The 12,678-nt window shown below is 36.9% G+C and overlaps 1 protein-coding gene across 3 annotated transcripts in view; it reads right to left on the bottom strand.

The window, feature by feature from the left end:
* NFATC3 (nuclear factor of activated T cells 3) overlaps positions 1-12,678 on the bottom strand; it is a 139,224-nt gene that overhangs the window by 75,453 nt on the left and 51,093 nt on the right. For all 3 annotated transcript variants that reach the window (XM_055307215.1, XM_055307216.1, XM_055307214.1), the window contains exon 3: positions 10,136-10,298. In XM_055307215.1, the coding sequence (XP_055163190.1) occupies positions 10,136-10,298 (163 nt within the window). The remainder of the gene's footprint in view (positions 1-10,135; positions 10,299-12,678) is intronic.

The following is a 12,678-nucleotide window of genomic DNA, read 5'->3' as shown; positions in this document are numbered from 1 at the left end:
ATAAGTTGATAAATTTTATATAGCTTTAATTTAATTGAAAATAATCCATGAGGGACGCCTGGATGGCTCAGCAGTTGAGTGTCTGCCTTCGGTTCAGGTCCTGATCCTGGGGGATCCAGGATTGAGTCCCGTATTGGGCTCCTTCTGGGAGCCTTCTCCTCCCTCTGCCTATGTCTCTGCCTCTGTGTGTGTGTCTCATGAATAAATAAATAAAATCTTAAAAAAAAATCCATGAAAAATAAAATGCCAACACAATCAGAATTTTAAAAAAAACCTAAGTAAATTAACTAAAGAAAAAAATTGGAAACGTATGGCTAATAAGTGATTAGCTATTCCTTTCTGCTATACTTGTTGCTCTTTCATGTTTAATCCAATTGAACAAATTGTTCCATGGAACCAACTGTTCATCTACATAGAGGAAGAAATAGCAACAATTTTGCCACTCTCCTCTAAGTACTGTGATAGGGACAGGGGTCCATCTAGTTATCTCCAGAGCATAGTACAGTACTTAGCACATTACAGATGCTTGTTCGATCATTGTTGAATGAATGAATTTTGGAATAAAGATTTCAATTTGGTGGAGCAAAAGAACTCATGAGGTTAGTCAACAGAATTACTTAAATTAGAATAGCCACTAAAGTAGACTGTTCAAAAAGTAGTTAAGTCTAAAATAGAAAATACAAGTAAAAAATTTTATTGCCATCTAATAAGCTACCCAAATATCACATAACGTACCAGTAAGTACTATATACCAAAGTATCCTAGTCATATTAGATGACTCACATTAATACCCGCTTGGCAAAGGCATAAGCCACCTGTCCTTTATACTTCGATAGTAAAATAAACCAGTGATGGGGGAAGGTAATCATGCATATAAGATTTCAAAGGGAATATATTTCATAACACGTACTTCAGTCAGCATCTGCTCCAAGCATATGTATACTATATAGCATATGAAAAGTACAGTTTCTCCTATGTATCTTAGGGATTTTAAGGAGTCAAATAAATTAGATTGTCTTCCCATTTCATTTTCAGATAAGCATTATGTTGTAGGCCATAAACAAATTATTGCTGCTACTACTACTCTCAAAAAATTTTCATCTAGGATCAGTATACCTCTCTTCAGGCCACCCTGTGCTTTGGAGAAGAAAGTAAGCCAAGTTGTTTGTTATGTTTCTGTATCGTTTCCATAGCAAAGGTCTGTGCCTGCTTAATTTAACTAAAGCTGGAGTGTTAAAGCCCGAAGGTCACTATAGGACAAACTAGAGTAGCTTCAATAAGAGGAATTCTATTATCAGTTCTGCTAAATTACTTGGGGGTAGGGAATCTGAATATATTAGAAACATGAGAACACATTATAGAGATACTAAAAACACAAAATTAAATTTCCGTAAGTAAACTGCTTCAAACTGAAAATGTGCATGTAACAACATATAAACAATCATCACCTGGAAAAGGATCTTGGTGCATGAGGAAATAGAATCTAAATATGAAAAATTTCTATAATCTCCATTTTTTAAAGATTTATTTATTTATTTCAGAGAGAGAGAGAGAGAGAGAGAGAGAGAGAGAGAGAGAGAGCAAGCAGGGAGAGGGGCAGAAGGACGGGAAAAGTGAGAACTTCAACCAGATTCTGCTCTGAGCATGGAGGCTCAGGTCTTGATCCCACAAGCCTGAGATCATGACCCAAGCCAAAATCAAGAGTCAGATGCCAAATGAATGAGCTATCCAGGTGCCTCAACAATCCCCATTTTTAAAATTTCAGTAATTTTTGAGGTAACATTCAAAATGTCCATGCCTTGGGGCGCCTGGGTGACTCAGTCTGTTAAGCATCTGCCTTCAGCTCAGGTCATGATCTCTAGGTCCTGGGATTGGCCTGTGTCAGGCTCCCTGCTCAGTATAGGAAGTCTGCTTCTCCTTTCCCCTCTGCCCCCCACCAATGCACACTCGCTCACTTTTTTTTTTTTCGCTCGCTCTCTTCATTTTTAAAATGCAAAATATCTATGCCTTAATAAAATGATCACAGTACAATAAGATGTACATGTAGTTTTTTTTCATTTGTTGTTTTTAAAAGATTTTATTTATTTGACGGAGAGAAAGAGAGCACAAGCATAAGAAGCAGACGGAGAGGGAGAGAATCTATCTTAAAAAAAAAAAAGACAATGTAGTCATTAGCCACACTTCTACCAAGTCTTGAAATGCTGTTAATGCATCTAAAGAAGTGAATTTCTAATTTTGATTAATTTTTTTAAAGATTTTATTTATTTATTCATGAGAGACACAGAGAGAGAGAAGCAGGCTCCATGCAGGGAGCCCAATGTGGGACTCGAATCCGAACCCCGGGATCACGCCCTGAGCCAAAGGCAGACGCTCAACCACTGAGCAACCCAGGCGTCCCTAATTTTGATTAATTTAAATTTAAATGCGGCTAGTGACTACTGGATTGGATAGTGCAGTTCTAAACTCTTCCCTCTGCTTAATATTTTTCCTTTCTTAATATCTATCTTTTTTCTGGCTAATGATTGTTTATTAGTGAGCTATCAACATTCCTCAAATAAGTAATGCCATTTCAACCCATTCACCTATTTGCTTTCTTAAGGATATGAATTTCCTTCATCCTACTTTATCGTTATTACCTCATTTGCAAGCTTCACCAAACTGTAAACCTCATGGAAGAAGGAAACATGTCTGATTTTCCCCCCTCCCCCCCCCACCAAATTCCCAGCTATAGCAGCAGACTGGCTTCAATCTATTAAATACCTGCAGATCATATTAACGAATAAGATTATTTACTTCAGGGGCACCTGGTGGTGCACAGTCGGTTAAGCAACCAAATCTTGGTTTCAGCTCAGTAGTGACCTCAGGGTTGTGAGATTGAGCCCTGTGTCAGTGTCTGCATTCAGCACAGAGTCTGCTTAAGATTGTCTCCCTTTCCCTCTTCCCCCAACTCATGCACTCTCTCTTGCTCTTATTCTGCTACTTTTCATGAGGGTTCAGAACAGTGATCAACGTTTACGGAGTATTAACTCTGTGTAAAGTACTATGGCCATAATAGGTCTAAGATTTTTACTAGGGATTATAATGGTAGTAGAAACAGCACGTGACTTTAATTCAGTGTTTCTAAAAAGGCTTATCTGGAGAATTAAATGAGACAATGTGAAAATAGTTAATAAAATGAAAAGCACTATGAAATTATAAGTTATCTGTAATACAAGAGGCAATATGGTACAACAGAAACCAGAACAGCAGAGTCCAAAGGCCTAAGTTTAAGATCTCCATCAATTATATCACGTATAATCTCAAATCTCTGGCACAATGTACTTGCCTTGCCCTTTTCAAAGAACTTTTGTGAATATTAAATATAAACTACGAGAAAACATTTTATAAACTAAAAAGCACCACAAAAAAGTGAATTTTTCTGATTAGAAGCAGCACAAATAGGGATGCCTGGGTGGCTCAGTAGTTGAGGGTCTGCTTTGGCTCAGGAGTGATCCTGGAGTCCTGGGATTGAGTTCCACATCAGGCTCCCTGCATGGAGCCTGTTCTCCCTCTGCTTCTGTCTCTGCCTCTCTCTCTCTCTCTCTCTGTGTGTCTCTCATGAATAAATAAAATAAAAATTGCAGTTGTACAAGATAAAAAGAGCTATAGAGATGGATGGTGGTCAAAGTTGTACATTATGAGAAAGGGGCAGAGGGTGAAGCAGGCTCCATGCACCGGGAGCCCGACGTGGGATTCGATCCCGGGTCTCCAGGGCCGCGCCCCGGGCCAAAGGCAGGTGCTAAACCGCTGCACCACCCAGGGATCCCCTTGTATTTAATACCACTAAACTGTATATGTAAAAATAATTAAGATGGTAAATTTTATGTTATGTGTATTTTACCACAAAAATTTTGGGGGAAAAGGTATAAAAATTAGAAGAAGTAAAACTCATTATTCAAAGATGAGTTGACTATTTAGAAAACCCAAAAGAAGCTAAAATAAACTATTAGGTCAAGAAATATAAAGTCAACATAAAAAAATAAACTGCATTTCTGTATTCTATAAACAAAACATTAAATGGAATAAAAAATAATAGTGTAAAAAACAGTGAACACTGGAAATAACAAAAGATATAAAAAATGTCTACTTTGAAAACTACAAAACACTGCCAAGAGGAATTAAATAATACCCAAATAAATGGAGGAATAGACCATTTTCATGGACTGGAGGCAATAATATTATTGAGAAGTCACTTAATGACTGAGCCACTCAGGCATCTCTAAACAAAGATTTTTGAACAGGATATAAAAGCACCACCCAGGGATCCCTGGGTGGCTTAGCGGTTGAGTGCCTGTCTTTGGCCCAGGGCATGATCCTGGAGTCCCAGGATCGAGTCCCATGTCAGGCTCCCTGCATGGAGCCTGCTTCTCCCTCTGCCTATGTCTCTGCCTCTCTCTCTGTGTCTCTCATGAATAAATAAATAAAATCTTAAAAAAAAAAAAAAAAGAAAAGCACCACCCAGCCACATGTCGGCACCTCAGTTGGTTAAGCACCTGCCTTCAGCTTCGGTCATGATCCCAGGGCCCTGGGAGTAAGCCCCATGTGGGGCTCCCTGCTAGCGGGGGAGCCTGCTTATCCTGCTCTGCCTCCTCATGCCTCCCCCCCCGGTTCATTTGTTCTTACTCTCACATGTGCATGTGTGCGCACTGTCAAATAAAATGTTAAAAAATAAACAAAAGCACTATCCATAAAAAAAGACTAATAACTTGGACTTCATTAAAATTAAAAACTTCCACAATTAGAAAGTGGAAAAGGAAGCAAAAGACGAGAAGAAATTTTATTTGCAACACATTGTTCTGACAAAAAGCTTACATGCAAAATATTAAAAACTCCTACAAATCAGTAAGAAAAAGAGACAATTTAAAAACTAGTCAAGAGACATGAACAGGCACTGGACAAAAGACGACAAATGTTTGACAAACATGAAAAGATGTTCAACATCACTAGCCATCAGGAAACCACAAATCAAAACCAGTATGATTCCTCTACAACACTACTGAAATGCTTAAAAAATACCAGGAACCAAAGTTTTGGTGTTGATGAGGATGTGAAGTAACTGAAACCTTCATATATGGCTGGTTAGGAGTAGAAATTGGTATAGGTACTTTGAAATACCAGCGATTCTACTCGGATATATAACCAAAAAAGTGAATGCTTTTGTCTATCAAAATATAAGTGTAGTACATCTGAAACTAATGTAATACTGTATGTTAACTATACTGGAATTAAAAGTAAAAAGATATGTAAAAAAAAAAAAGAGAGAGAGAGAGAGAGAGAGAAGAACATACTATCTTTATTCAAAATAGTCCGAAAGTGATCACAAACCAAGTGTCTATGAACAGGGAGACAGATGAAGAAATCACAGCTAATTCATGCAATGGAATACTATACTGCAAAGAAAAAGAAAAACTATCCCCCCAAAGTGGATGAATCTCACAGTCGTAATGTTGAATAAAAGAAGCCAGACAGAAAATAAAACATACTGTATGATTCTATACATATGAAATTCAAGAATAAAAAGATGAATCTATGATGATAAGCGGTCAGAAGCATGATTACCTTTGGTTGGGAGATACAAATTAGGAAGGGTACAAGGAAGTCTTCTAGGTGCTTAAAATCTGTAAGTTGGGGTGCCTAGGTGGCACAGTTGGTGGGGTATCCTATTTTTGGTTTCGGCTCAGGTCATGATCTCAGAGTCATAGAATCAAGCCTTGTATCAGGCTCCAGGTTCAGCACAAGTCCTCTTAAGACTCTTTATGGTTCCATCTGCCCCTTCCCACACTAAAATAAATAATTAAATAAATCTTTTAAAAATATTCTGTATCTTAACCTTTGTGGTAGTTTTATGTGTGTCCACATGTGCTAAAAATTCACTGTGCTGTACATGTTAAGACTTGTGTACTTTAGTGATGTATTCTTACAGAGCAATAAAATGTTTAAAACAAAACAAAAACAGTACAAAGAGAGCAGAATCAGGGCTTTTTCTGAGAACCAAGCATGCCACTCTAATGTGTGATGGGTCAGACCAGTCTGGAATGGCAAATCATGCCTTCCTTTCCTGAGTATTACAAAATTCTCAGAACAGCAGAGAAATCTACAAATAGTCTTCTTAGCTGCTGGGAAAGGGCTGCTTTTGTTAGTGGGAAAAATGAGGTCTCAGAAGTAGGCATACACAACTGAAGAGTGTACCATACAAGTGTGGTACAGTACACAGAATCAGTCACATTTTATTTCCAATTTGAGATGACCTCTTCTTATCGTGCAATGCTTGTTTTACTCTGATTATTAGAAAGAGAGAAAACTTTTGGATAAAAACAATGGAATGAAGTAGTATCACAATCATCTTCCCCCAATACCTAACAAAATTAAATATATGCATGTGTGGTGGTAGCAGGGGCAGTATGAGAAATGCAAAACAGAAGATTAAGATTTTGATTTGTGTGGCAGAACTGCTAACTAGTTCGTACCTTTATCCACTAGGAAGAGTAATAACAAATAACATTACTAAGTAAATTAATGGAATAAAAGTAATAAATTGAGAAAATAAAATATTGATATAATGCTAACTAATTTACAGCAAAGTAAATCATAAGTGTAAGTAGTCAGCTCTGAAAAAAGTCAAGGAAAAACTTTCCCTCAAGAATAAAAGATACCAAAAAAAAAAAAAAAAAAGAATAAAAGATACCACATTCTGCTCCAGGGCCTTTGGCAGAAGCAGAAAAGGTCAGGAGTGCTTACCATCTTCCAGGACTCTGTGCTGTACTAAGGGAACAAGTACAGCTCATGAAAATATGATACATACTAGAGTAATGGGAGTGGGCCATAATACATACGTGATACTGTTTACTCTCTTGAGCCAAACTCAACAAGGCCTATCTTAAGCTAATTCTGTACCTCTTCCACCCAATTTCCTCAGGCTATAGACCAAAGTTCTCAAACAAAATGGGGGATAAAAGGCATGGCAATTAGGCAATTACAGTATACATTTTTTATTTTTATTTAATAAAAAAAGGAACAAACTATACAAGACATTTGAATAATTTAATAAAGTGAAGGGGTACCCGGGTGGCTCAGTCAGTTAAGTGTCTAACTCTTGATTTTGACTCAGGTCATGATCTCAGGGTTGTAAGATTCCTATTTTTGGTGATCCTATTTGTGAGATCGAGGCCTGCATTGGGCTCTGAGGTGGGCATGGAGCCTGCCTAAGATTCTCTCTTCTTCTGCCCCTCTCCTTCTGCCCCTCCCACCTTACAAAAAAAGTGAAAACAAAATCTCCCCCTCAACACACACACACACACACACACACAACCGAGAAACTAATTGCCAGTGAAAGTTCCACACTACAAAATTTAAGAAGTTCAATAAACCATGAAATCAAATATAATGATAAAATATGAAATAAGTGGAAAATGTAGCTAAAGAAGCAAACTAAAGTACAAAACACAACTGGAGATCTAAAAACTAAATTAAGGGGCACCTGGGTGGCTCAGTCAGTTGAGCGTCTGTCTGCCTTTGGCTCAGGCCCTGATCCCAGGATCCTGGGATCGAGCCCCATGTCAGGCTTTCTGCTCAGCAGAGAGCCTGTTTCTTCCTCACCCTCTGTCTGCCACTCCCCGTTTGTGCTCACTCACTCTCTGTCAAATAAATAAAATCTTTAAAATTAATTAATTAATTAATTAATTAATTATTTTAAAAAGCTAGATTAGAAACCGTGAGTGACAAATATATCAAAAACATCAGTGCAAACATCAGGGCAGGGCTTTAAAAAAAATCACAATAAATGATAAGAAAAGACATTGAAGGAATCAAAGAAGAGAACATAAAGACATGGGAGATAAAAACAAGTAAACATCTGAATAGTAATTGGAGTCCCTAAAGTAAAGGACAAAACAAATGAAGAAGAAATGTATACAGATACATAATATAAAAAGGTTTTCTTGCATGAAGGAAGAAAAGAATCTCAGATTGAAAGAAGCATTACAGGTACTAGGGACAGACTGATAAAGAACCATCAATATCCAGACATACTCTAGTTAAGTCAGTAATTTCAAGTATACGGATATAATTCTTCGAGGAAGAAGTTACAAAAAAAAAAAAAGTCACTAACAAGGAAAATATAAAGCACTGATGATACTCAAAGTGTTAATCTCCCCTTAAGCAGAGAACTAGTTTATTTTGGGGGGAGTTGTGGGGTTTCTTAATTTTTAGTAATCTCTATACCCATGGGGGCTTGAACTCATGACCACGAGACTAAGAGTCACGTGTTCTACTGAGCTAGGGAAGAGCTCCAACAAAGAATCAGCTTTTACTTTTTGTTATTTTTAAAAATATTTATTTTAATTTTATTTATTTTAAATATTTTATTTATTCATGAGACAGAGAGAGAGGCAAAGACATAGGCAGAGGGAGAGGCAGGCTCCCGGTGGGGAGCCATGTGGGGGACTCGATCCCAGGAACCTGGTATCACGACCTGGGCCCAAGGCAGATGCTCAACCACTGAGCCACCAGGCACCCCTAAAATATTTATTTTAGAGAAAAAAACAGAGAAAAAGAGAGAGAGTATATGAGTAGGGGGAAGAGCAAAGGGACAAGGACAAGTAGATTCTATACTCAGCACAGAGTCCAATATAGGGCTTGATCCCACCATCCACAAACAAAAACACTTAAGTAAGTAAAAATTAGTAGTAAGTAATTAAAGTAAGTAAAAATTAGTAGTAATCATTGAATTCAACTAGATATAGGACTAAAGCTAAACAATGGGGGTGGTAAGGTACAAGGGTGGGGAGATGGCGGTACATCAGTAGGGAAAAATAAGCAACAAAATTTAAACAGCAGAGGGGAGAGCAAAAGGAGTTTTTAAAAAAACATTATCTCATTTTAAAGAAGGGCGTCAATTCAAACCATCTAAATCTTTTAAACAATGATTAATTTCTCAATTATTTAGTATCTCTGACCTTAGATCTTCTTAGGACTCGTGAAAGTGAAGAACAATATCTAAGATTCAGTAGTTCTTAGTTTTACTTGTTTCATTTTTTAAAATGTTTTATTCAAATAAAATTAAAGTTAATATTCAACTATTATGATTCAAAACTTACATATTAAATATATTTCACACACTCAACTATCACAATTTTTATGATTTCACATTAGTTTTATTTTCTGCTAATAAACTCAGATAAACAATATTTTATTTTATTTTATTTTTTTAAATATTTTTTTCTATTTATTCATGAGAAACACAGAGAGAGGCAGAGACACGGCAGAGGGAGAAGCAGGCTCCATGCAGGGAGCCCGATGCGGGACTTGATCCTGGGGCCCCAGGATTAGGCCCTGGGCTGAAGGCAGCGCTAAACCACTGAGCCACCCGAGCTGTCCGATAAACAATATTTTAATCACAAAGATGCTCAATATAATTTTATCCTTAAAAACTTCATTCTATTTTCTAGTCATCCACTCAGTCTTTCACTAAATATACACAGAGAATTATTTGGAATATTAATCAAATATTAGCTGCTTATTTCTGAGGGGTTTAGATTTGGGGTAATTTATTGCTTTATTCTCTCTACTTTTTGGCATTATTTAGATTTTAAATGAGCATGTATTATAAAACGGTTGTGTTTTGTGTTGTTTTAATGAGAAAAAGAACTGTTTGACCACTATAATCTTGACTCAGAGTTCCATAGCTGGAGAGTCAGTCCACAATCAAAAGACTGGTTTTCGGGGCAGCCTGGGTAGCTCAGCGGTTTAGCGCTGCCTTCAGCCCAGGGCCTGATCCTGGGGACCCGGGATCAAATCCCACATCAGGCTCCCTGAATGGAGCCTGCTTCTCCTTCTGCCTGTGCCTCTCATGAATAAGTAAATAAATCTTTAAAAAAAAAAAAAGACTGGCTTTCAGCATAGCATATAACAACAACAAAAACAACAAAAAACCTTCAATGTAGATAGAAGTGCTGCCATCAAGAACACAAAACCTCAACAGAGGTTTTTGCAAGCTTTGAACTTTCTCTTTTTGGGCATAGTAGTGCCTAAAAGAATAGACTTTATCATCAACAGATGTAGGACGTCTCCAAAAGCCAACTCATATCCCAACTCATACCTTTACAACAGGATGTCCTCCAGTAGATGCTTTAACTGCTCCTCGGCTACCTTCAGTTTCATAATGGGCTCGATGATGAGTTTTAGGTTGCACTTCTATTTTCAGTTCACATTGTCCAAAATGAGTTGGTAAAGGCCAGTCTAGTGGAGGTAATGAAGATGTGCTATAAACAAAACACACACAAAAAAGACATTTCATCATACTATTATTGCCAAGCAATGATTCAAATCACTTCTTTGCCAGCGACCAACATTTTCTTCTTGTGATCTCTGAAGCTAAATATTGCAAAATAAAACTTCAGTTAGTAAGTTATAACATTGGATTTGACAGGTACATAAGAAATAATTCTTTAATCTGAAGAATAAAATCAATTTCATTTACTTTTTTGTTTCCTTTATTTATTTTTTTTTTTTTAAAGGACAAATTCTGGGATGCCTGGGTGGCTCAGCAGTTCAGCATCTGCCTTTGGCTCAGGCCATGACCCCAGGGTCCCGGGATGGAGTCCCGCATCGGACTCCCTGCGTGGAGCCTGCTTCTCCCTCTGCCTGTGTCTCTGCCTCTTTCTCTCTCTTTCTCTGTGTCTCTCATGAATAAACAAATAAAATCTTTTAAATAAATAAATAAAAGGACATATTCTAACATTCTGTAAAACTATAACTGATTCTCAACTATGTATACATAATTATAAAAAGAATCAAAAGAATAATGTCATTTTTTTAAAGATTTTATTTATTTGGACGGCCCAAAATAAAATCTTTAAATAAATAAATAAAATCTTTAAAAAAAAATTTATAAAAAAAAGGATTTTATTTATTTATTCATGAGAGACACAGAGAGAGAGGCAGAGACACAGGCAGAGGGAGAAGCAGGCTCCATGCCAGGAGCCCGATGTGGGACTCAATTCTGGGATTCCAGGATCATGACCTGAGCTGAAGGCAGGCACTTATAATGTTCCAAATAATGTCATTTTTAAGGCAAAGATATCAACCTGCATGAACATATACCAGTGTCTCTCTAAGGAACCGAACAAACATCCCTGTATTTCCCAGTACAAATGTCTCCCTCCCTGGTGTGTAGCTATAGCAGTTAATCTATTGTACATGTTGCTTCCCTGCTTCCTCCCTATTGCTCTTTTCCCTGTCTCTGTGAAATACTGCTTAAGTCAAAGGCACAAATTTAATTCCACTACATACTCAGCTGAAAATTATAAGGCCTATCAATGCAGCACTCTAAATGTCTATTTCAGAGAAAACATCAGTTGATCAGTAAGATAATTTAAACTGCTTAAAGGGACACAGATTCATTCAGATATTAATACTGAAAATATGGAATTTAAAAAAGAAATAACTTGGGACGCCTGGGTGGCTCAGTGATTTAGCGTCGGACTTCCTGCATGGAGCCTGCTTCTCCCTCTGCCTCTCTCTCTGTGTCTCTCATGAATAAATAACAATCTTAAAAAAAAAAAAAGTAACATGTCTACAGGTCTAATATCAAAAGACCTAAGGCTACAATGATTTATATTAAAAATCTCTTCTTGAGATGCCTGGGTGGCTCAGCAGTTGAGTACCTGCCTTTGACTTAGGGCATGATCCCAGAGTTCCGGGATCAAGTGCCACCTCAGGCTTCCTGCAGGGAGCCTGCTTCTCCCTCTGCCTATGTCTCTGCCTCTCTCTCTCTCTCTCTCTCTGTCTCTCATGAAAAAAAAATAAACAAAAACTTAAAAAAAAAATCTTCTTAGTGACTGGGGAAATTGGTCTTTTAAGGTCTCCTCCATCTCTGAAATGCTATCATTCTTAGTGTAAATTTCTAAATTACCTCATCACTTCTTTGAATGTCCTCAGCCTAGCTTTACTAACTACTGTGAACCTCACAGGTATTAATTTTTATTAGTCTGAAACAACTCAATTTCAACTCTCAGCTAGTTTCTACACTTGTTCCCCAGACTAAAGAAAACCCCAAAAAGATTAAGACAATTTTCAGAAGCAGTGTGATAGGCTCAAAGGCACCTTCAATACCATAATTCCACATTGTATCTTCCTAAATACCAATGAAAAGGCTTAAAAAAAAATGAAATAAACTCAACTCTACCATGTGTCACTTTAATACATAATAAAAGCTGTCTTTTCTAATCAATTAGACTAGATTGATTCTATAAAATAGAATTGTGGGAAGTGATCCGTCATTTGGAAAATAAAGTTGTTACACTGTTCTCTACTCCAGTCCTCAGCTAGACTCAAAATTCAAATATATATATAAAACATTATATACATAGATCATAAAACTAGTATGTACATTAAATTTACTAGAAGTTTGCAAGTTAGATTTTTGTTTATTTTTAATTAGTTTAGATTGGGGTAAGGCTTTCAAATATAACACAAAATCCAAAAGCCACAGAGCAGACAACAAATTTGAATATGTAAAATGTTAAAATTCCTCTACACTAATAAAAAAGTCAAATTTATAAAGCCAAAATATAGATAAAAAGCAAATTATGAAAAAAAAACTTGCCACAGTATACAAATTTCATTTGTACAATAAACTCT

The sequence above is a fragment of the Nyctereutes procyonoides genome, unplaced genomic scaffold (assembly GCF_905146905.1).
Source record: "Nyctereutes procyonoides isolate TBG_1078 unplaced genomic scaffold, NYPRO_anot_genome, whole genome shotgun sequence".
Classification (NCBI taxonomy): domain Eukaryota; kingdom Metazoa; phylum Chordata; class Mammalia; order Carnivora; family Canidae; genus Nyctereutes; species Nyctereutes procyonoides.
Note: the sequence above shows the minus strand (reverse complement) of the source record. Positions and strands in the feature narration are given on the sequence as shown.